General features: G+C 45.8%; 1 protein-coding gene across 1 annotated transcript in view; it reads right to left on the bottom strand.

The window, feature by feature from the left end:
• The window catches only part of PA2G4 (proliferation-associated 2G4), a 47270-nt gene extending 40682 nt beyond the window's left edge, over positions 1–6588 (bottom strand). The window contains exon 1 of the mRNA XM_085600290.1: positions 6251–6588. Within this exon, the coding sequence (XP_085456416.1) occupies positions 6251–6338 (88 nt within the window). The 5' untranslated portion in view covers positions 6339–6588. The remainder of the gene's footprint in view (positions 1–6250) is intronic.
• Positions 6589–24992: the final 18404 nt, after the last annotated feature.

The following is a 24992-nucleotide window of genomic DNA, read 5'->3' as shown; positions in this document are numbered from 1 at the left end:
CGACGGTCGGAACAAATAAAATGTTGTCCCCTGCACGCACAGGCAACAAAAGGAGTCTCTGAAACCAACTAAGGAACAGCATGGTTCCCGCCGAGAGACTGGATATAGGCAGAGAAATCCCCGCTCCAGTCGGCCATGCGGAAACCGCATGCTACTTGGCGCTACAACTTCACTTTTTTGTAACTCGAGATATTCCCCCTGATTCACTTCTTACGGGACGCTCCCTCATACACGTGCATCATTCATCCCTCTTGACCCACGACAGTTTGTAATGGCATCTCTGCATTTGTAAACTGCACCCCCCTAGGTGCGACATCCGTTTGCCATTTAAAATGTGCCGCTGTCCCATTGATCTAGGAAGTTAAAGCTAAACAAACAAGAATTTGCAATGCAATAGGTCTCGCAGTTACACGAGTTAAAGCTATTGGCATTGTAAATGACAATGCCAATAGGCATTGTTATTTGCAATGTCAATAGCTCAAACTCGCGTAAATGCGAGACCTAATGCATTGCAAATGCTTGTTTGAATTTACACTCAGCCTAGGTATACACTTTCAACATGCAGTGTATTTATTCCCTGTACACGGACACCTCTATATATGAACTGCAGTTTCTTTTTACTGTCTCTCTTCCTCCACATGCACACCCTATGTCACCCCCGCCCCCACCCCCAGCGTGAGAGGGCCCGAGTGCAGCTGTCGCTCTCACCCTGCAGACCTGACCCCCGACTCGTCGGGGTAAGCACAGCACAATGGAGCGGTAGTTGTCATGGCACAGCACCGTTCAGCTCCAGGTCTCGTGCGGGGTAAAAACATCATCGAATAGCGTGCCCACGTTGGCCGTCACCAGCAGCATCCCGGTGCCCGAACATGCTCCCTTCACCGCCATCCTCCAGCAGACAACTCGGGCAGCAGACGCGGGGAGCCCGAGCAGCGCAATCCGCAGTACACCGCGGCTCTCTCCAGAGCAGCCTCAGTGCCGCCGGGGAGAGCCCTGGGCTTCCAGGTGGGTGACCCCAAGGAGGGAGATCCCAGGAAGGGAGGGAGGCTCAAGGGGTAGGAGAACAGCCTGGGTGGTGCCAGATCTTGGAGTAGAGCAGCTGCGGTGCCCGCGGGTAGGGTCTGTCTGCGGGTCGAGGCTCCGGCTGCCCCTAGACGTCCCCAGCCGTGAAGTACCTCCCGGAGCCAGGAAAGTTCAGCCCGCTCCTGCACCCGCAGCAGCCTGCACATTCCCTGCTCATCATTGCTCCTCATCGGGGGAGGAGGAATGGGCTGTGGGGGCGGAGCCTGCCCTGCACCAAGGAAAGCCCTTCCGTGGGAAAAGAACAAGCACCGGGAGCGCGCGCGGCCCTCTGTGCACGCACTGAACGGATCCGGCCTTCGCGGAGCGCGCGCCCGCACACATCCAGGGACACCGGTATCCTTCCCCCGGAGGTAGTGCACGTGACGTCACCACAGCTCTTAAGGGCACTGGCAAAGTGCTCGAGGAATCCCATTAGTGTTTGCTACTCGGAGCCTCGAGAGACAGCACGGACCTGTTCTCCTCAGTCAGGTACTTCTCTTCCCGGAGCTGCACACCCTGATACAGCCTTAGCTTATGCAACAAGAGCTGGTAAGTGGGGCATGCTGTACGTTTAAAGCGCGCCGCGCTTGGAGCGCATGTGTGCATTTAAAAAAAACAAAATTGCATGTTGTACATTTAAAGCGCGACGTGCTTGGAGCGCATTTTTATAAAAAATTACATGAGGCTGGTGAGGACGAAAGTGAAACTGCTTGCTGGCTTGCGAGGGAAGGGGGACAGGAGATGTGCACGCCACGTGGCTGTAAGCGCGTACACCAACTCAAATCCGCCGAGAGCCTGCGCGTGCCCATCTCCTGTCCCCCTTCCGAGGCAAGTCAGCAACAATAGATCTCGCTGGCGATAGCAGCGCTTCGCGCTGCGTTCGCCAGGCGAGACCTAAAAACGTGACGTTTCCTAATTCAATTGCACACAAAGGCATCGCGCAAGGTAAATGCACTCATAAAAGTAATGTATGGCGATCCTAAGATCAGATAATGAGCGTCACAATACACTGAGCACTATATATTGCGACAGAGTGACTTTTCGGTCTCATGATATTTCAACATGAAACGAGCACTCCTGGGTCGAAAAATGCGGCAAGTCTCTGCTCCCACAACAATAGGATTAGTCTTTCGGTCAGACTGAAGGGAGTTGAAGTGCAAACTGAACGAATAGCTATCAGCAGATTAGGCCTGGGCGGTAAATTCCAATCCGCTCGCGGAATCTGCGTAATTTCATGTTCCACAGAAAGCAGAATTGCCAAAAATTCCACGACCCGCGGAATTTGCTTGTTCGCGCTTTCAAAATGCGTGTTTGCGAAATATTTCTCCCCGAGCATGCAAAGAGCGTTCGCAAACAGGAAAAAAGCATTGCGAACCATTGCAACAAGCAATTCCGCATGTTCGATGAGATTTACAGTTTTGCGGAGCTTTGTATAGCGCAACTACGCAAATTCCGCCCACCCCTACTGAGCAGATGCTCTCTACCACTGAACCTTTGCTTTGATTCTGTCACAACCTAATTTGTGGTCTGGGTGCGAGTTGCGGGTCAATGCCTGCGCAGGGTCAACAAAAAAACAGGCATGTGACAGAAGTAACAAGCATTGGCATAGCCAATAGGTCTCGCCTTTGGGACCTTATAAGTATTTAGCTATGCAACAGTTGCATAACTAAATACTTATAAGGTCCCAAAAGCGAGACCTATTGGCTATGCAAAACTGCCGCGAATGTGAAAGTGATAGCGACCAAACATCAAAGCGGCCGTGAAAGTAATCACGGTAAAACGCGGCGCGCGCATGCACTGTAGCTCTAGGCTGGCCTGGTAGCACGTTTTGGAGCCCTCTCAATAAGTCTCGCCAGACCAGCGCATGCGCGACCTAAAAACTAATGGACGCCCAAAAGATTTCGTAGACAAACTACTCGGGAGTCAGTTCTAGAGGCTCCAGCTTTCCGGTACACTAATTCTGTACTAAGGAAAAAAAGTAATGTAATCAGTCGTTTAGCCAGCTCCTCGATCCGGAGAGACGTAATATTCCAATGAACAGCGTCTTCAAATGGTATTAGTAAGCCCCCCCCCACACCCGAAAACTGTGCGTGTAGTGGGTTGAAGGACTCAAGTAGTTACCAAGTACAACACCCATACGTGATTATACAGCGTCTTGCCAAGTATAGGTCACCTCTTGCAGTGTGAAGAAGCACGCACACAAGGAGATGATGGGCGGAGCGCTGAAACTTTTCAGACACTCACCCCCACTAACGGTGAGCTGACCTATGGGAGCAGTAGGGAGGCTGACCGCGGAGCGCAGGACTCGCGGTTCGAATCCCGGCGACAGCTCAGCACCATGTCACTCTGGGCAATAGCTCACTTAGGGACATATCAACAACACCCGCGATAATTATCTCTAAGCGCACTTAGCGCTAGGATAATTATCGCCGGCTAGCGTGAATTTTTATCTCTGAGATAGCGTGCTATTAGCAACGCTTATCTCAATAGCGATAAAAATCCTCACGCTAACAGGCTAACGTGAGATTATCGCTGGAAACCCAGCGATAATCTCACATTACCTTGTTGATAGGGACAGGCAAACTTAGCCATGATATCCTCCTTCCATAAGATATCATGGCTAAGTCAGAAAAATACCAGACGTAAAAAAGCAGCGTTAACCGCGGTTAGCGCGGCTTTTTTTGTCTCTAACAGGGTTAGCGACATTGATAATAGGAGAAATGTCGCTTAGCGACATTTCTACTATTATTTTTACTCTGGAACGCCCCCTTTGCATCTCATTAGAGATGCAAGGGGAAGCGTAGAGTAAAAGGGTGCTAACATGCAAATTTGCATGTTAGCACCCTGTTGTTGATAGGGCGCTAGTTTTATCTCTCCTTTTTTGGCTTTTAAAGCCAAAAAAGCAGAGATAAAGCCCTTGTTGATATGCCCCTTAATCTCCCCGACGGCCCACCAGCGCGTTGAGACCCTTGGGGGTCTTACAAATACCGGATTTGTTTATTTATGCTTTATTCTGCAGACAGAATTGATGTTCTGGCAAATCGTGTGCCACAAACTTATTTGTGACAGCTTTGTCAGGTTCAAGCCTAGCACCTTGAAGTAGTTTTCCTCCACAATATGAAATTTCACCCTTAATTAGACACCAAGTTGACAAGTTACGAGCCACCTTTAAGACCGAAAAAAGCATCCAACTCTTGCTGGTAATATGTATGCCTGCATAGTGAATAGACCGCTTAAAACCGACTGCGCCCGCTGATTATTTAATTATCGGATCAGAGAGCCTACACCACACCTTTATATGACTTGCGCAGCTATGACTTTCCTTTTGATAAAATGAAGGCAACTACTGTCACACTCCCTCTTTGCCTGTCCTACAGGGGCAACGAGTTACTCCAGGATTTAAATGGTTCGCGTGCCCGCTTGTACTAAAGAAACCTGTTGGCATTATTGGCCGTACATTTACAACCCATACACCAAAGGAGAACCCACCCAAAGGACAGAATGCTTACTCTGATGTGTTGGATTCGAACTTAAGGCTTACAGGTCGACGCTATCTAAAGGCACAACGCTTACCTGCTAAATCTATTTAGGTCACTGCATGGGAACCTTGGAGGACTTTACCAAACAGCATCCCTCTCGTGGCGACATGTGCCCGTCGCAGATCTTGCTTACTTTATGAGCGACTGGAAGACGGCCAGTCCTGACAGCACACCCAAATATTTATTGGTTAGCAGGACCGGACAAATAGCTGATGGGGATAGGAGGTTTAGCGTGTCCAGTAATGCAAGGAACGCCAATGCAAAAGTTTCATTTATAATCCCCTCCTCAAACTCACTACTATATAACTAAACTCAAGGTAGCCCTAGCCCCAAATCTGCTATCGAAATGCATTCCATTGAAATCGGAGAGACGCCAACCCCTACGTTACATGCACCGTGGGACAGTGAAAAAAACAAAGAAAACGCGAGTTAATCGCCAAAGGATGGGGGTGATTTTTCAACCCAACTAATTTCACCCAAGACAAATTGACGCTGTATGTGTAATTTATAACTTTAACCATTTAAAAAGAAAAACGTGATCAAATACTTCATTGTTTTAAACCATAATAAAATCCAATCTGTCCACACGTTATTAACTCCTCAATCCCAGTATGTTGGTGGGAGAGATGGACTGTCAGAACGCAATTGGTAGCCATGAGTTATAAGGCTCGGTAAGTTAAAGTGTTTGGAGCTTCATGACGGGATAGAGTAGTGATATTAGGTAGTCAAGTGCGCCCTGGATGAAAGTGCTTGACGAATTAGATAACTACAGTACAATGATAAATTGATAAGTGTGCAAACATCAGACAGTAAGTAACATGCTTGGTGCTTTAACAGATTGTAAAATTAATGGGTAAAAGAGCCAAGTGCATTCAGTGCGTTAGTGGTCCCAATACCCCGCCCGCATCTGCAGCAGTAATCTGACGCTGCTGGCGCGGGCCATCCTCGCGTCTAACAAGGCGCGTGGGTAAGCAAATGTCTTGGAAATACTGGGAAGCAGAAAAAGTTAAGTAAAGAAGTCAAGGAAAGAATCTGGGAAGGAAGCGGCATAGTTCGCCATATTTTAAACATCGGGGTAGACAAGCCCTCCATTATATGAGGAACAGGGGCACACACTCGAGTCCAGAAAAAGGATGAGATCGCGACACCCTGTAAGAGACTGGATACGCTTCACCAGCACGTCCACCCCCTCTGACAGTTCTGCATCCACTTGTTACCTCTACACGTAGGTCCCTAAAAACCAGAAGGAGGCCGCCCGATTCTGAAAGAACGGCTGTCCCTAAAACATGTAGTTTCTGGAAAGTTATGATACATGCTCTACTCCTCTTTTGCTCATAGTTGCTACCTATAGGAGAACGAAAACTCACGTGGACCGCAGGAAGCAATTTAAATGAGGTTAGATAGTACAACTTCCTTTTCAGTGAGGAGACGAGGCTCTACTAAGGGTCGCAAGAGATAGATGTCCGAAAGCCACGCATGCCGACCGCTCTCCAGAAAAGTGACAGAAAGAGCATGCGGCGACTCCCACTCTCTGCCACCCAAAAGCGGCCTAGTCATCCCAGGGGATCACCGCCCACGCATGTCCCGGCACCCGTCATACCAGGAGGATCTTTACCAAGCCTGTCCAACCATATCCATTCGAGACTCACGGTTGGCGATGTCGCCGCCCATCTTGTACTTGGTCACCACCAGGTCCTCGGCGATGGTCTGCTCCTGCGGCTCATCGTCCCCCGACATCTTCAGCGAGCAACGCGAGACGGCACAGGACGGTAGTAGCGAGGACAGAGCAGCGGCGCGAGGGGCGACGTGACGTCAGCGCGCACAAACACCGACCATGCGGCTCTCGGAGAGCGCGGGAGCACAAGCACGGAGGCCAGTGGATTAGGAAGGGGCTGGGTCTTGTAGTTCTCAAGTGGCAGTAGACTCATGGTCAATGAACGCGAGCGTGGTGTCTGCCACATTACAATACCCGACATGCACTCTCTCTGACAGGGGGAGGTCGTAGTGAAAGAGGAAGCAACGTCACAACGCCATTTCTAAGCTGTCAGTAGGTGGTATGGGTATTTTAGTTCTGACTCGGTACTATAAGTATGAAACAAAGCAAGGTGGACTGCTCTACCCAGTGGGCAAACCCTAATTGTGACTGGATCTCTGGGCGTTGTAGTTCATGACAAATGGTGCTCAATGTGATAGTTAAATTAATACGGTGAAAAAGTGGAATTTAGTAATTTATATGCAAATACGGGGATGAACGAAGTGGGAAGGGACAGGGAGACGAGCTATCCTCTCACAGTTTTATAAGCTCGCCCTCCGCCGCGAAAAACTTTACTCTAAATAGGTTTTATACAGTGTTTAACATGTAGATAAGAAGATTTTCCACAATTTTGATATGTGTAGAAAATCATGATTTTATTAAAGGCACAGAGGCTAATATTATGTATTACACCTTTATTGTTCCTCAAACACAGCAGCAGCAAATTCTAGAATTAGAATACACCAGGGCTTAATTTGTGCCGGTGCTTGCCGGTGCTGAGCACCGGCACTTAATTGACAGGGCCGGGTCTACGCATCTCGCCCGGCCCGTGCCGTGCGTCATTGGTGTTTTTTTCGAATTTAGATTAAATACTCACTGTACAGTGTACACTCAGTCTCATCAGCGTGTGCGTGTTCAATCATGCAGCCTCACCTGGCAGAGCCTGCAGGTCACAGGAGCAGTTCAGTGCGGCTGTGTGAGTTCATCGACATTCGACAGAGTGACTAAGTCACACTACTAGTACTACTGATTTCAATTATTTTATTTTTAGCCTGCTGCTGTGCCGCGCACGCACCGCACGGTGCGAAAGAGAATAAATTATTGGTGCCTTGGTGTTGGTGCCGTAGTAGTGTGTGTGATCCTCCATCGATCATGGCTGCAGAGAGGCCGCAGCCTGGTAACGGTTTCACTTTCGCCGGTTTAATTGTTTAAATTTTACAGTGAAGTCAGTGAGTGGGGTGGGCTCAGTGGGCCATGCGGCGTGCGTGCACTTAACACAGTTGACTGTGCGTGCGTGCGTGCGCGTCACACTGGTTTGTTTATTGGGGCGCCAGGGGCGGGCTGGATTTGTGGGTCGGACTCGGTTCTGTTGAGTGTTCTGATGGGGGTAGGGGGCGGGGCCGCTGTACGCGCAGCGCGTGGCAGCTTCTTGTCACATGCCCACGCGTGCCACCGCCGCCACGCCCCAGCACAACTGCAGCCTGCCAGTGCCCACTGCTAACCAGTCCGGGAGTCACACTGCGGTTCGGAACCGTTCGGTGCACCACCACGCCTAAAATAATCAGTTATTCCTCTGAGCCGGACTGCCCACGGCCCACCACGAGTAAACACGGTAAGAAAGATTGAAGGAACGGCATTTTTTTGCCACTGGCACTACTGTGATACCGTGTGTCCGTGGTGCGGCCTGCGTTCGTGGCTGCCTATTGTCTCGTAACGTGTGCGGGAAATTATGTTTCACTTTCCCCAAAGATGATCACCCGTGCGGGAGTATGTACAAAGCAGTTTCAGAGCTAGAAGAAACCAACTTCGGACCCCATTATTGTTCACGAAATAATACCGAATAATCTTTCGGCAATGATGGGCTTCGATTATATACATAACGTGCCCTGAAACAATGGCTGCTGGCGGTGGTAGCTGAGGAAATCACCTGTACCGATTTCCGGCCTCTCGATTGTTATAAGGCGCGTTATATAATTAATTGAGTGATTGAATCTGCTCCTCGTAAATCGTTGCAGTGGGCGGGCCGAGATTTTGTACTTCCGCTGCTTTGCTCTGCTTTGTTGTAGACGTCATGTAATAAATAAAGTGACGAGTGCCTGGTTAGTGTATGACTAGAAAAAACTGACTGGGGAACCGGAGAGGAAGGTCGTGGGTCTTAACCTGAATAAAACTTCAATTTTACTTCAAGAGGATATCATCTTTATTTCATATCCCAAACAGCCCTTTGCATGCTGTAACGTGTGGGCCCATGCTCACGAGGGAAAAAAACTGAATTACAAGCCACTGAGTCCAACGTTCTGCACGGTATCAATTCAAGAATGCCTTAAACCCCCACGACATTGTGGCCATACACAACTAGCCCCCAGCTCACCTGACAAAAACTGCAGACTTGATGCACGGCGAGCTTTTTGTGGCCCTTGGAAGGCGCTCCAGAGGAGCCACACACAAACATTTTTTTATAGCTTTCTTTGGGTTATTTGAGTATTATTGTTTTTTTTTACATGTAAACTAGACGTCACGTTCATGAATGAGCAAGTGGTGTTCGATTTAACAGTCTAGGTTTTTATTTATAAGCATTTGCTACATTAAGAATCCATCATTATACATAACTGCTGGTAAACGTAGATAATCAGAAAGTAATAATACGTGAATTCATATTAATGCTACATTTATTATGTTATAGATGGTAATATGGAGTGTGTTCACAATCCTAAACTCACCTCATGACCGGGTCCAGGCGCTATAGACGGCAGCACTGGCTGAATTAGCGAAGAATATCGCATTCCTGAAGCGGCGCAAGGGCGGAGACGCTGCTGTCTAGGCGCTGGAGAGGAATCTAGGATATGTTGGAACCCATCACAGGTCATGTCTGGGGGTCTCGCGCCGGCCGCGGCTAATCCGCGCTGCCCCTAATCTGTACTAGATAGCGACTGTGTGCTGATTTTATTTTTTTAGCTTCAGGTAGATTGCGATGTTTTTGGGAGAGAATGATAAAAGGCTATTACAGCGCGATGTCAGAGAGACTAGAGACGTAAAGAGATATTTAAGAGCATTCTTTTCTTTCGTCACTTCATTAGGCAATGAAAATGTCTCTAGCCCATTATGATCAAAGCAAGACCTTGCCTGTGAATGACTTTTGACCATAATTATTAAAACTGCAGACACTTTTTTGTGGTTGGTCTCATCCCGGATCTTGGTTGCTGCGCTGCACCTGTGTGTATTAAGGTCTCCGTCACAAAAAACACACCCCTTAAGGGGCACATTGGCAACAATGAAACGTAGGAATGTTGAGGACGCTAGCACAGTTACCTCTCTTTCTCTTTTGGGGGAGATTTCCATTCTCTTGTCTTCAAGGGAAAACGGTGTGCAGTGTGTGTATGCCATGGCACTGGCAGTGCCAGTGGAAACAAATGTGGGCCAAAAATACCTTATTTAGTGCAACTGAATTCATAAACAACATTCACACATTTATCACTGTAGTGCAGACATCAAACTGCTTGCCATTAAAACTCCGCACCCGAGTACTTCACACTTCACAGGTCTTTAAAAGACCATTTTATATGTTAACGAGGCTTTGTTTGTTTACCCCTTCATCTCCACATGGCAAAGGCCACAGTGTTCTGCTGCGTGGATATTTCTTTTTCTATGCAGCAGTCAGCAGCGCAGGAGATAAGAAGTTTGTTTATTCCTATTCACCTTTCCTAACCCATGCAGCTGCGTATCACATCAGGCTGTGACACAAAGTTTTACCTACTCGTACTCCATTAGTCAGAGAATGTGTTACTACTAGTTTTTCTTTTTAAAAGCTGCGCAGGCCCAGCAGGACACATACTTCGTGTGTGCTTCATTTAATCAGTTTTTAGCATTATCATGGCCGATGCAGGACAACAATAAGACAATACAAAATGCCCAGATAACGCTGGTGATTAACGATCCTGCCGGAGAGCAATAATTTGTCTGTTAGTAGTTTTTAAATGCAGATAAACTGTATTTTATGTGGAAGCTCAGTGGGTTACTGCCTTTGTCACAGAGATCCCTGTGTTACTTGCAGTTCAGAAGGTACAATCCTAACATAGGACAGTGACCAATGAACTGTCACCAAAGAGCTGAATACAAACAGGAATGGTATAGTTAGAACTTCGCTTTCTTTTTTTGTGATATAGACAAGTTAGAACTTCCCCAGTCTTTCATTATTCTAATGTTGCCAAAATGAGTATGTTTGGGCAGATATACATTTTTATCAGTAAAGCTGACCCACATTGAATACTCTTTAAATCCTAAGGTTGTGTTTCACCAGCCCAAACCCTCGTAAAATTTCCGTCCCACAGGTATGGATGACACGTGATTCATACACCTTGTAATCCTCATTGGCTTATGTGACATTCCCTGTAGACTGATTTACATACTTGTATGATTCATTGTCTCCTGTATAATGTGTGAGTGGTGTAAAGTACTGACACACACTACACTGATATGAGTAGCGCTATACAACAAATGAAATGCATATGAGAGAGGGGCTACATAAAGATGAGGGGCACTGTTGGAGGGTGGCAATGAGGGAATCGGAGGAAGAGGTCAATAGGGGGAGGGGCTATGGAGCGATGAGGGACACTATTGGAGGGCGGCAGATTGGGAATCCCAGGAAGAGGTCATGGGGGGGAGGAGGGAGCGATGAGGGACACTGCTGGAGGGTGGCAGTGAGGGAGTCTGAGGAGGAGGTCATGAGGGGGATGGGCTACAGAGAGATGAGGGACACTGGTGGAGGGTGGCAGTGAGGGAATCCGAGGAGGAGGTCATGAGGGGGAGGGGCTATGGGGAGATGAGGGGCACTTGTGGCGTGTGGCAGTGAGGGAATCTGAGGAGGATGTCAATAGGGGGGGCATGGAGGGATGAGGGGCACTGTTGGAAGGTGGTAGTAAAGGTTATTTACGGAGAGAGAGGTTATTGGTGCGATGCCAAAAAAGACTTTCGCATCAGCGCTGAAGCCGGCCCTGTCATGGCCTTTCTGATTTTGTTTATTTAATTAGCAGTCGGGGTCATAAGGGCTACTGTGGAACATACTTTGAAGTTCGTGCTAATTATATTTACCACTATATTCAATGTTTTAAGTTTGAAGGTGATTTTACTATTGTTTTTACTGGGATAAACAAGCCTGTAAGGGAGTGCGTTGCAGAGTCCAGGGTCAGGGAGGTAGTAATGAAGAGGGATTCTCCCTGAAGGCTCGCACAGAGGGAGCCCGAGAAGTGTCACTTGCCTGATACTCCCACCTCAGAAACCTCCTCTTCCCATCAAAGCTACTCAACTGTCCAAAGCATCAGCCGATATGCAGGTATTCTACCACAGCACTGGATAGAGCAGGAAGTTGAGGCAATTGGGGTTGGTGAGTTTAGGATTGTGGAAAGATTTGGTTCATACAGTTGAGTTCACCAACACCACTCAACAAGCAGTGGGCTTCTAAATGCTCCACTGCAACATACCACACTCTCACCACCTCCGCCGGAATGGGCAAGGCTCATTTGCTATGTTTGTCCTTAGTGTGTGTGATGTTTGCATTTTTCTCAATCTTATGACTTCATTCAGTGATGTAACATTGAGGGCAGCACCAACACTCTGAAAATTGTTCCAGCCCCACTGGCTTGGGTACCTTTCTTTGACATTTTCATGCTTTCTGGCCGGCTGGCCCGGGTGCCTTTGTGTGACGTTTCTATGGTTTCTGGCCTGGGTGCCTTTGTGTAACATTTCTATGCTGTCTGGCCTGGGTGCGTTTGTGTGACATTTCCATGATTTCTGGCCTGGGTGCCTTTGTGTGACATTTCCATGTTTCCTTGTCTGAGTACTTGTGAGTGTGAGATTTCCATGCTTTCTGGCCTGGGTGCTTATGTCAGGTCATCATTTATGATTTACTATGCTTTGAAAGTTGATACAGCTAAATATGTAATGGAAAATGTGTTGTGCACCATTTTGGTTTTTCTTTTTGCAAAATGTTTTTGAGGGGAGAATTCCCCCATGCAAACACCTGTGGAGGTCATTACGCTTGCTGTGCTTGTGTGCTATGTTCTGTATGGGGGCTGGTGTAACAAAACTTGCCAGGGCTGCTTTGGGTTCCCAGTCCGGCCGTGAGTGTCAATTAATTAATTAATTTTTGTGAATCACAGTGTGTAACTAACTCTGCACACTGCCACCTTACCCTGCTTTTGCTATACCAGAAGCCAAAGCTTAAAATTGAGGCAAACTGTATAGACTTTGTGTCTCTTTCGAGTGAGCGCTGCAGGGCAAGCAGGGGTATGATTTGGAAAAGGCCTGAATTTGGGTGGGCAAAGTAGGAGGAGGAGTATTGTCCTTTCCCCAAAATAGCACATAGAGCACTGGAATTGTCCCTTTTCAATGCATTAGTGATTTATCTAATTTATTTCAAAATTGTGCTTTAAATGCACTTTTGATTTAATCTTTTTGAAAATGTTCACAGGGCAGGGGAACTTCCTGTCTAAACCTTACTATGAGGAAGGCAGGCTCCATTGCTGAAATTCATCTGACTTTTCGCAGTGCCAGTTGACGATGTGGGTGGAGCTAATAGAGGAAGTGGGTGGAGCCACTGGAGGAAGTGGGTGGAGCCAAAGAAAAAGTAGGTGTGGCCTCCGACAAAGATTTAAGCACCTGCACTTCAAATTTTACAAATTAAGCACTGGAATACACAAAAACTCTAGAACGTTGAACATGCATATAACAGGCAGCCATCTTCCACTTTTAGCTGCTGCGAAATAAATAAAGTCCAAAAAACACAACTCCTTCTGGTCCAGTATTCCAAACCTTCAGATCCCTCCCGAATCCGATCTCGATGCCCAACTCTTCTCCTTTAACCTACATAAACAAAATAAATAATTAATACAATTGGGCGGGAACAGTGGAGGGATAACATTAGCAATCAATCAATCAATCAATCAAAATAATCTTTATTTCGGTCGTAGACCATAAAAGATTGTAGATCATAAAAACATACATCATAAAAAGGCAAAAATGAACAATTACAATTCATATTGAATGATATTTCATTATGGATTACGTTAATTAGCAAAACAGTTATATAAAAGCAGTAAAATAAAAGAATAATATAAAAGTTAAAAATGATTAAAAAGGTACTAGTGACGAAGGTTAATAAATGTATCTATTTAGATGGCCCTAGAGATTAGATGGGATAAGGGAACATCTCCTCCGCCACACAGCATGCCAAAAGCGTGATACCGAAAAAACTATAGGTGTTGAGGTATCAGTCTCCAAAATTCTATAGGCCTCGTGGCAGTGTATAGTGCCCAAGTTCCTACAAAGTTGGGTAAGCCAACGTTTTCTGATTGATTTATATGTGGGGCAAAAGAACAACACATGTAACTCAGTTTCTTTTATAGCTCCACAGGTCGGGCAGTCAGAAGGATTGTTGATCGACCAATTTCCCGAAAAGGCCCTCAGGGGAAGTGTACCGTATCTAAATTGAATATAGAGCTTTCTAGAGGCACACGGCTCAATCTCGTCTAGAAAAGACTCTATTTTAAACTCCTCCTTTATATTAAAAAATTCTAGAGTCAATGGGCCCAACCCATTATTGGTTAGCAGTTTGTCCTTGCTATTTGTCCAAAATATATTAGCCAATTCAGCTCTAGAAAGATTTGGAGCAGTTGTCTCTGGCTGATACCAGAGTGCAGAAATTCCCAATCTCATAGACTCCTTTTTGATATATACTAGCCACGGTATTTTGGCTAGACCAGGAAGTGCCATTAGTGACTTTAGATCATTTCGATAGTTTACCAATTCCGGAGTTGCCCACAGCCTCCGCCAATACATTAGAGGCCTCAACGCAACTTCTTCTTGCATGGGTCTAACACCCAAATCCATTCTAAGTGGATTGAGTGGTGTACTGGGTGGTAGAGCCAATAAAGACCTTAAAAACAAATTCTCAGACCTACTGATGTCTCCAGCTGGACAATGCCCCCAGAGCTCAACCCCATACAAAGTTGCACCCCGTGCTTGGGCTTTATAGATCTCAATAATGGGTGCTATAGGTTTAGAGGTGGATGCTCTGTGCAATTTAAGGATCCCACCGCAGGTCTGGGTAAGTCGAAGTTTTGCTTTTGCTAGTTGGGGACCCCATTCCATTCTATCTGTGAGTATAACTCCAAGATATTCAAACACTGTTACCCTGTCCAGTATAACACCATTAAGGGAAGGATTAGGGCGAGTGGTTTTGGGCGGGTTACATACCATACATTTTGTTTTTGTAGAGTTAATCTCGAGCCCTCTTAGGGAGCAGAATTCGGTAAAACTATCGAGAACACGCTGTATCCCCATAGGGGATTTTGACACTAAAAGAGTGTCATCGGCAAACATTAGTGCCACTACCTGCTCATTATTAAGTTTAGGGGCGTCAATATCCTTGGCTCCCCTCAGGTGGGCCACTAATGCGTTAAGATAAAGGTAAAATAAGGTTGGGGCCAGCACACACCCCTGTCTGACTCCACGGTTGACGGGGAACTTGGATGTCAAATTGCCCCTCTTGCCACACCTTACTTGGGCAAAGTTGTCTTTATGGAGTCGCTTAACAATCCCAAGTAGACAAGTAGGCATCCCCATCTCTGCCAAGACCGCCCAAAGAGTCTGACGAGGGCCCAAATCGAAGGCCGCTTTAAGGTCAACGAAGATTAGGTAGAGACTGCCACCCTCTACCCTCACGGTTTTCCAATAAAGAAGTTGTAAATGAAGAAGTTGGTCCACCGTGGATATCTTCTCCCTAAAGCCAGCCTGATATGGAGTCAATATTGATTGTTCGTCCATCCAGGATTGCACTCGATCTAGAATAATGCATGCAAAAAGCTTTTGGCTGACATCAATCAAGCTTATCGGGCGGTAATTATTTGGTAAGAGTGGGGAGCCTTTCTTGAAAACCGGGACTATTTCAGCGCCCGCCCAGGTATCAGGGATAGGCGCGCCGTGGAGTACAGCATTATAGAGTGAACAAAGATAGGGAGTCCATACCTCGGGTTGGTGCCTGTATAGATCCCCAGGAATGTTGTCCAAACCCGACGCCTTGCCTATTGGGCGCCTGTTTATAGCCTTTTCTACTTCCATGAGGGTTATAATATCAACAGGTTCTACATTCGCATTAGAAACAAGTAAAGGGTCATTGTCCAGAGCTAAAGGAGCATATAGACTCTGATAGTGATCGGTCCATTGGTCCGGAGCGATATTCGGGTCGTCTGCCACTAGGCCTTCCTTTGTATCTGATCGGACAATTGCCCAGAATTCCCTCATGTCTTTTTTAATTAGGGCTCTTTTAATATCTTCCCATTTGTTATTTTCCCAGTTCTGTTTTGCCTCTTTTACGACCAACTTATATTCAATTCTCCTTGTAGCCACCATTGTCCTATCACCAGATTTTAATGAGGTCAGAAGAGCCAGTTTGGCTTTCCTGCAATTTATATTGAACCAGGAAAGAACTTTCGAAGTTTTTTTAGATTTAAAAACTATTGGGTTAAGAAGGTCGCCCAGTGCTGTAACTAGACCTGTATGAATGTGGAGCGTATAACTTTCCCTATTGTCGTTTCCCTGCTCTAAAAAATAACATAATTCAGTGAGGGCTTTATGTATGGCCACATAGACAGAATACATTTTATTCGGGGATTTAAGAATCAGTGGCCATTTAAGCCGTCTTCTATCATTAGAGAGGGTTGGAGATCTTAAATTGTTCCCACTATTTTGTGCCTTCGTGCCTTTAATAAAATCATGATATTCTACCCATTAAAACTGGAAAATCTGCATTTTATGGCAAGGCCCGGAGGCCAATATTATGCATGTTCAAGGTTCATCTAAAACTCTGTCCAACACATTTTCCACAGGTTTAAAATAGAATCTTTTAAAAGTTGTATCATTTGACCAATCAGCAGCCTTCATAATTCCACTCAAACTAAAACCCCTCATAAAAGCTTTACTAGCTATGGCCCCTCTAACAGAATGTGCTCCAAACACACTCACATCCACACCAGCCTTACACATAACCCCTTTTACCAACCTAGCCAAAGTAGGTGAAGAAACTGCTTTAAAAGGCTTCTTATAAGAAATTAACAGCTTTGAGCAACCCCTATGTCTCAACTCTAAAGTCCTCATCTCATAATCCCTTAGACAACTAACTACACACAAATTATTATGCCCCTCCAAAAGAGGATAAAAAATCGTCCTAGACATAGTCTTTGTCCTCTTCCTTATTTCAAAATACACACCCTCCGGTTGAAAACATTTCGAATTTACCTCCAAAGCTCTAATGTCAGAAACCCTCCTAAACAAAACTAAACAGAACAGCATAGCCAGCTTCCAAGACAAAAAATTCAAATCCAAACATAAATTTGCTCCTCAGCTATCCAACTCCTTTAGAACCACAGAAACATCCCAGAGTGCACCATATTTTGCTTTTGGAGGCAAAACCACTCGTACACTCTTAACCAATCTTCTTACCAAAGTATGCTGTCCAATAGGTAATCCATCAACTAAAACATGCCCTGCCGAAATCGCAGACCTGCTTAAATTGACAGTATTGTACGCCAAACCACTACTATATTGAGATGACAAAAAATGTACCACCTCAACTACAGATGCTGATACGGGATCCAAACCCCTTTCAACACACCAATTACACCATCTTCTCCATGATGACCTATACACTTTTGTTGTCCCGGTAGACCAAGATTGTGCGATGAGACCCTCAGCCTCCTTTGATAATCCCTGCACTTGCCATACTCTCCTGAAATCAACCAAGCTACAAGCCTCAACTGTCCCAACACTACCAATTCATGAGCATTCCCTTACACATCCAACAAAGTCTCTCTGAAGTTCGGCAACATGACTGGATACTCCGTCAACAGATCCTTCAGATCCGGGAACCACACCTGAGCTGTCCAAAAAGGCGTCACCAGGACTAACTCCGCCTTTTCCCTTCTGACTTTTGTCAACACCCTCTGAACCATTGAAAACAGAGGGAATGCATAATTCGTAATAACAACCAAAAGTAACCTGGGTCAGAAGATAAGAGCCTAATATTACAGTAAACAACATATAAAGGGAGAGAGAAAGCACATGTGAATGATACCATCGATGTTGAATCCCATCAGCCACTGGGAATAGCGGTTATCATCATATAGGATTCAACCATACACACAACTCTAGTGCTAGAGATATGTGTAGTGTATGGAACCAGGGAAAGGCAAACAAGTTCATAGGATTCTCAAGCCCTGGTGTAGTATGATGTCGCTACCAATAGGTTGAAGGTGGCTAATGGTCTAGAAGCAGTGCAAAAACAAACAAAAGTGAGTGCAGATGTTAAAAACAACTACTGAGTCTCCCACAATTTATTCATGAATCAGGAAGGAAGTGCTTCACTTCCTTCCTGATTTTCCTCACCTTCTCCATAGGCAACTTCAACACACATTCCAATATCTGTATCTGAAAGCCTAATAACGGCATCACTTGTTCTGGTTCCACACACGACTTCTCCCTGTTTACCACAAATCCCAAATCTTCCAGAACTTTCACAACAAACTCCGTCTGCTCCCTCGCTAAACTCTTCTCTTCCACCATTATCAACATATCATCTAGATAAACAATCAAACAAATCCCTCTGGATCTCAACCATGCTGCCACTGGCCTCATTACTTTCGTAAAACACCACGGGGCTGACGTCAACCTAAATGGAAGACTCTTGAACCTCCAACGCTTTCCCTTCCACCTGAATTGAAGGTAATCCCTTTGATCCTCGCACATCGGAATGGTCAGATATGCATCCTTCAAATCTAAACGGGTCAACCAATCTCCTTTCCTTAACAAATACTGCAACATATGAATTCCTTCCATCTTGAAATGCTTGTAACAAACCCAATCGATCAACTCTCTCAGATTTATAACTGGCCTCATTCCTTTTTCTTTTTTGTCCACTAAAAACAGATTGCTTATGAAACAACTTAGCACCTTTCTTGCAGGTTCTATCGTTCCTTTCGCTTCTACGGCCTCTACCTCCTTTGTTACTAGAGCCTCCATTTCTTTTGAAAACCGTAAAACATTTGGAATTCTCTCATGTACCGGCGTCTGAATAAAATCTATTCTGTAACCTACTACTGTCTCCAAAATCCAAGAATCCTGAGTTATCTGCCTCCATCTTGTGACAAACTGGGCTAGTCTGCCGCCCAATTTTACTTGGATAGAAATAGGGTCTGCTAAACAACTTACCTGACGCACCTCTTGTTCCTCTCTCAGACCACATGCCTCTAGATCTGCTTCTCTACCTTTGCGGGTAAAAATTGCCCTTTTCTGATCTGGTATATCCATAGTTTCCTCCATAACTTGTTCCATAGGATCTATTACCTCTACCAAAGCTTTCTCTGGTAATACCCTGTCCTCGGCTGGGGAGCCGACCCCGCAATGACCCAGCCACTCCAAATACCCTTCTTATATCTTTCTGTGCCTTCTGTAGTTGGTTAAACGTCCCAACATACTTAGCCATGTCCTTGACAAAATCATCGCCAAAGACCAAACCCTCACTTTGCTCTCCTAGTTCTTTACTAGCCAATTCTGCTAGCTTTGGATCCATTTTAAAAAGTATGCTTTTTCTCCTTTCCACACAAAGAGCTGCATTTGAGTTTCCAAGAAGACAAATTGCCCTCTGGACCTACTGACGCATTTCCTCTACGTCAATACCTGTATTATTCAAATGTGCCTCTTCGCACAAATCAAAACTTTTTGTTAACGGTCCAAGCACATCCAGTAATCTATCCTGGCAACCTTTGAGCCCTTTATCCAGGCCTCTTCTGGGATCTTTTCCACTTTTATTGAGAAAGGCCATCATCTTTTGATCCAACTCTGGCGTATACGCCACCTTACTGTCTAAACTAGGTCTAGGGCATTCAGACCTAAGTCTAGTTCTTACTTCTTTTGGTACCTCCCTCCTTATCCAGTACTTTACATACTTAGCCACGTGCTCCGCAGGAGTCCACTGCGGAGACAGAGGGTGCTGAATTAATAGCGGGTCGAACATTTCTTCCCATTGTGGTTCTACAAAATCTCCTGCTTCCAACTTTATTTCCTTTCCATCTACCTTTCTCTTCTTGAGAGGCACTTCTTCCACATCTGAATATTCAAAACTTGTGCTACAAGTCAACTCTACATCACCACTTGTTGAGCTTGAATCACATGCAGCAACACTGTGCCTTCTCTTACGCGCCTTTATAGCGCCTCCTTTTGCCTTTATAGTAGATTCCCTCTGAACTTTACGTTCACCTTCTTTACTCTTATTTTTCTCACTAAATGCTTCCTCGTTTGTGACTTCTTCAAACCCTGACCAGACACACTTGTTCCAACCTCTACTTCCTCCGTTGTCCAAAAAGTATCCTCCTCTCCAGACCTTCTCCTGGAGTCTTGCTTCATCATACCTTTCTCTAAAGTGTTCTCAATCTTTTTATCCAGAGACACAGACATCTCTGCAAACATCTTCTCCATATAAACTCTCATCTTCTCTTCAAAACCGGCCTCTGAACTCTCCATTCTAAATTATTCCGGTCTATACACCACTTCTCAACTCCTCAATCTATATTACCTTTGATATCCAAATATATTCTCCTTTTTAAAATACCTCAAACTCAATTCAATCTATATTTTCAAACAACTTAATCCAAATATGTTAAAATTACTTACAGCAACTTTCCAGAATTTAAATAACCTCTAAATGAACATTTCTAATTAACTACCTTCACACCGCTATTACTACGACCTCCTCACAAACCTTTGACCGAAGTCTGTCAGAAACTGACTCACGTTCTGACAGAGTCTCCGTAAACTTCCCAAAATATATCTGCCTTTTTTTTAAATACCAACAATAGACTTGACCCAAACTCTCAAAATGGTCGCCGTACGTAACGTAAGTACTGGGCTCTTAATTGTTCAATATTCAAACATTCTTCCTCTCGCACTTCATAAACCCTGAAGCACGAGAGAAGACAGATGGGCTCGAGCGCAGTGATCCAGCATGAAGACTCTAACGCGCGAGAGAACAGAGACGTGCTCGTGCGCCCTGCCTTGCGCCTTAAACTGCCACTCGGGACCGAAATGCGGGCCTTATTTAAATGCTAACACCTAACGGTAATTCCCTTTTTTTCCTTCCTGCATTTTCGATTAAACTTTAAAACATTAAAATGGCTGCGCTTTTCCCACTACCGATAGACATTAACTATTCATCCCGTTTCTTAACAAACAAAACCTTGTTACTACGTTTAAAATTTCCCAACATTACAACTTAATAACATTAAACACACCACCTTCTCAATCAATGATAATACAATAAAACAATCATACAATTTAAAATTACTATATATTATAATTTATAATATCTAAACATATTACATTCATATACAAGTTAGAAATGAATGGACTTATCTTGTGCTTGAGCAGAACAAAAGAGGAAGATGGCTGCCTGTTCTATGACTATATGCAGGTTCAACGTTCTAGAGTTTTTGTGTATGCTAATTCTAGAGTTTGTTGCTGCTGTGTTTGAGGAGCAATAAAGGTGTAATGCATACTATTGGCCTCCGGGTCTTGCCATAAAATCTGAAGACAGTCGCAATCTATGTTAAATGCAGACTTTTCTATTCTCGGCAGATTGATTACTCTTCTTTCTATTTTGGAAAATGTGTTATTTATGGTGCAATTTTCCTAACTATTGGGTAAAACCTGACGATTTTGTATCTCTGCAACTGTAATGTTAATTGGGTTTATATAGAGCTTCATGCCTCCGACGAGTCGCCAAAGCGCTTTACTGAACGGATATCATCCATGAGGAAGTGCCTGATTGCAATAGTTTGCACAGCGGTCTTGTGGGAAGAGGTTTGGTGTCATGGGTGACTGACCAAAGTGGCCCTGTTATTCTGTCTTTGGTCAGTGCTTACTAAGGTAGTGTAGGGAAGAAGAGTGCGTGATAGTGGTCACATGGTTTAACATTAGTTGGTTTCTAAGAGTTAATGTACATGTCCCTTGTGTCAATTTTGAGTGGCTGCCCAACCATCAACCTATGTTCTGTGATGGATACAGCCGTTAAGATAGATCCTCAGTAAAGGGATCAATAAAGTAAAATTCAATGCAAGAGTTATTGTAAAGGGTTTACAATGCTACTGCATGTTCACTCAAGATTCGTATGACAATACAATAAGCCAAGCAATTTACAGTGTTGAATTACAAAGTGGCACAATGCAATGCTACATTCATATGCAATACAACAGTATGCATGCACGTATGACATGACGTTGTGCCACTTCAGTACTATGTTGAGGTCTTGGCACTAGTCATTGACTTATGTAGATTTTTTAAAACGGTTACTTAAATCCAGTACTGGTTTGAACAAGCATTGGCATAGCCAATATGTCTAGTTTTTGGGACCTTATCAATGTTTAGTATACATGGTTGGAGGGACAAGGGCTTTTAAGATCTAGGTCCAGCATACATGCCCTTAAATGTATAGGTCAAACAATGTGGTATGCATTTCCTAGGAACTGCATACCACACTGTTTGACCTTATAAATGTTTAGCCAGAGATATTGTCTATGCCAATGTCTTTAAGCTATATTGTAGAGCAGCATAGGCAGAGGGTGCACGCTAAGGTGCGGTACAGCAACTTTAAGACCCTCTGAAACAATATGTGCTCAGTAACTGGAACAACGTGCACAGTGTAATAGTGTGGGGCCATTGGCCCCATGCAGTAATGACCACGACACAGACAATGGTACTTAGTGGGTAGAACTGGCCCAGGGCACATGCGTCCAGCTCCTTTTATTTACAGGGTCACATGTCCTGTGATGCCTGTGTTGGATGAGTGTGGATTGGGGTGTAAGCCAGCCTTCAGTGAATGCCTGGCACAGCAACAACTGGACCAGTGACCAGCAGGTCACTACATCCCTCCCAAACTTTATTTAAACTGGGACAAAAAAGTCCAAACCTGTGGCAGAGAATAAAACAATAACTGAAACTTTCACTAAGTCTATTCAGCTGCCTGCAGAACAAGACGATGGTACAACGGCAGCTAGGATCACCAGTTCTACTTAGCACAGTTCAGTGGTGCACTCCTGATCCGGTTCTCCCTGGACTCAAGGCGTGGGAGTTGACAACCAAAGTCTCCATATGTACAGTTCTCCGTGATGGTGCAGGTGGAGTGATACTGAATCTGGTAGATGTTCTATTTTCACAGATCAGTCCTGGTTGTTGTTGCGTCTTCGCAGAGGCAGCAGTGCTTCTAACTACAGAATGGCGGAGTAGTTACAAATATCCATCTCTGACCAGGATGCCCATCTCCTGGGTGTTTCCCCTCTCACGGGATGTCCCAGAGGCCCTCTTCACCAGGCTTCACTGGACTGGGTGTACTTCGCCGTCTCACTCCAACACCACCCTCTAGGTTTGTAGGGGAAGCGCTACGAGTCCCACTTTCATGTCCCTCGCCCCACCTGGAGGGTAGTTGTTTCCTGATAGGATTACTCCTGCCACCCAGACTCTGGTGCACAGACATTCATATGATGGTCTTGGAAGAACCAGCTTATGACACGAGACCTTCGTCTTCCTGGGACCTGCAGAGGAGCGGCTGTAGACGCATCTTTTGTGGCAGGACCAGCCCTTACCGACCATCCCTGAGGCCTTTGCCCCTGGATTGCCATGGTCTGGTGTGGAGTGGTCAGATCCTCTTCTAGACCTCATGTCCTAGTCACTCAAGATGTCCGAGTTTGTTTCAGCATCCAGTCTCCCGTGCGACCCCAAATGTGGATGTCACAAATGCTCCAGCTTGCTCGCATCTGCAGTCACCAGTTTTGCTTTGTGTTACCGAAGATTCCTGGACAGCTAGCCTTTCATGGTGCCACCGATGTCACCAAGGTACTGTGCTCCATTCTAGATGTTCTTGCACTCGTTCATCTTCTTTATCTTCTGGTGTGCCAGGTGTCTACTCACACACTCCTCTATTCTTTCATTTCTCTTCTTCTCCGATGGCCTGTGATGAGGCCACTCCCATCGCGGAACAACCCGACCGCTCCAGCATGGCGGCCGAGTACATCCTGACCGGAAGTGGGGTATGCGGTCTAGCAGTTTCAGCCACGGCCCCAGTGACAGCGAATCCGGAAGGCAGAGCCAAAGACCGGGCTCTTCTGCCGGAGGTGGAGAACAGTGAGGAGCCGACAGAAGCCCAGGAGTGAGTCCAGACACCTGGAGAAGCAGAGGACGCGATGCACACTTCGGGAGCAGGAGCCGTGGAGCCATCATCGCCAAGAAGCCAGCACCCAGAAGAGGAAGGCCACGCCAAGACCACCAGCTCAAGCAGCAACGCCTACAAGTCTGGTGCTTCAACAGGAGAGGTGGAGACTGTGACTCCCCACCCCGCGACCCAGGAGGGTCATGGGTGTAGGCAAGTGCTGGGGCTCTTTTCTTTTAAAGGCTGGTGGGCAGGAATGCTGGGCACCTTGCGATAGATCACCGTGACCCCTTCCTTCCGTTCAGACTCACCACGCAGCACGGGTGACGGTTGCTATACCTTCTCCCCCCCCCCTCTGGCAGTTTTCTTTTTGTTTGTTCTTCCCTCCCCCATTTTTCTAACCCTGAGTGAAAAAGGAGCGAGCACCTCCTGAAGAGCAAGCCGGACCTGGAGACAGAGGGAGCCGACGAGCTGTCAGGGGCCACTCAAGAAGACACTGAAGAGGCATCAAGAAGCAAACGAGCCTCGGAAGCGTTCTGGACTACACTACCCAGAAGTCCATGCGGGGGCGTGTCTATGACGTCAGCGCATACCCGGAAGGAAGGTATTTCCCTTTCAGCGCGGAAGCAGCGGGTGCCGGTTACTCTCGCCGCTGAGACGCTGAAGTTCCTAGAGGTCCGGTAAGGGTGCACAACGCACCAAAAAACTCTTTGTTCATTTGCTTCATGGTTACTCAGCGGATGCGGCAACTCTTGATTGGTGATAAACTTGCTACAGCTTTCCCGTTGGTTGAATCCCTTGCTGGGTTCTTGCGGGAGGGCTGTTCAACCCCGCTGGCTCTTCCAAGGGATTCCAGCTGGGTGCTTGCTCTTGGCGCTTCAGAAGGGAGGTGGCAGCCTTCCGTATACCCTGGTAGCGTTTTCTCTGGTTGTGACAAAATCCGGGTGATTGTACAGAGAAAACGCATAATTATGCATTAACACGCATCATTTCTCTTAAGCTGTTTTTACGTCATGGTGAAACTCTTGTGAACAGCTTTGTGTGGATCTTCCTTGGAGATCAAAGTAAGGAGGACAAAGAGAGTGCGTGTTGACATGTTGTGCTAAGAAACTATTTTATTTCGCGTAGAACAGACAAACATGAATTAACAAGTTATGTTCATAGTCTGAGACGTATCAGACACCCTTGAGTTATCTATTCACTTCGTAATACCTTGTTGCCTGAGGAGTGGCATATCTCCTCAGTTCACACTCCACATGTTTAAGCGCCTATGCGTGGGTCTTCTTTTGTGTTGTTTAACTACAGGGGAACGTGCACACAAGTCAGCCCTGCACCTCTGTTAAGCCAAGCTCTGCACATCTTTGGGTAGGTGTTGTCATCGGCAATGCAGTGT

This window comes from Triturus cristatus, chromosome 4_2, assembly GCF_964204655.1.
Source record: "Triturus cristatus chromosome 4_2, aTriCri1.1, whole genome shotgun sequence".
NCBI classification, from domain to species: Eukaryota; Metazoa; Chordata; class Amphibia; order Caudata; family Salamandridae; genus Triturus; species Triturus cristatus.
This window is presented reverse-complemented; position numbering and strand designations above follow the sequence as displayed.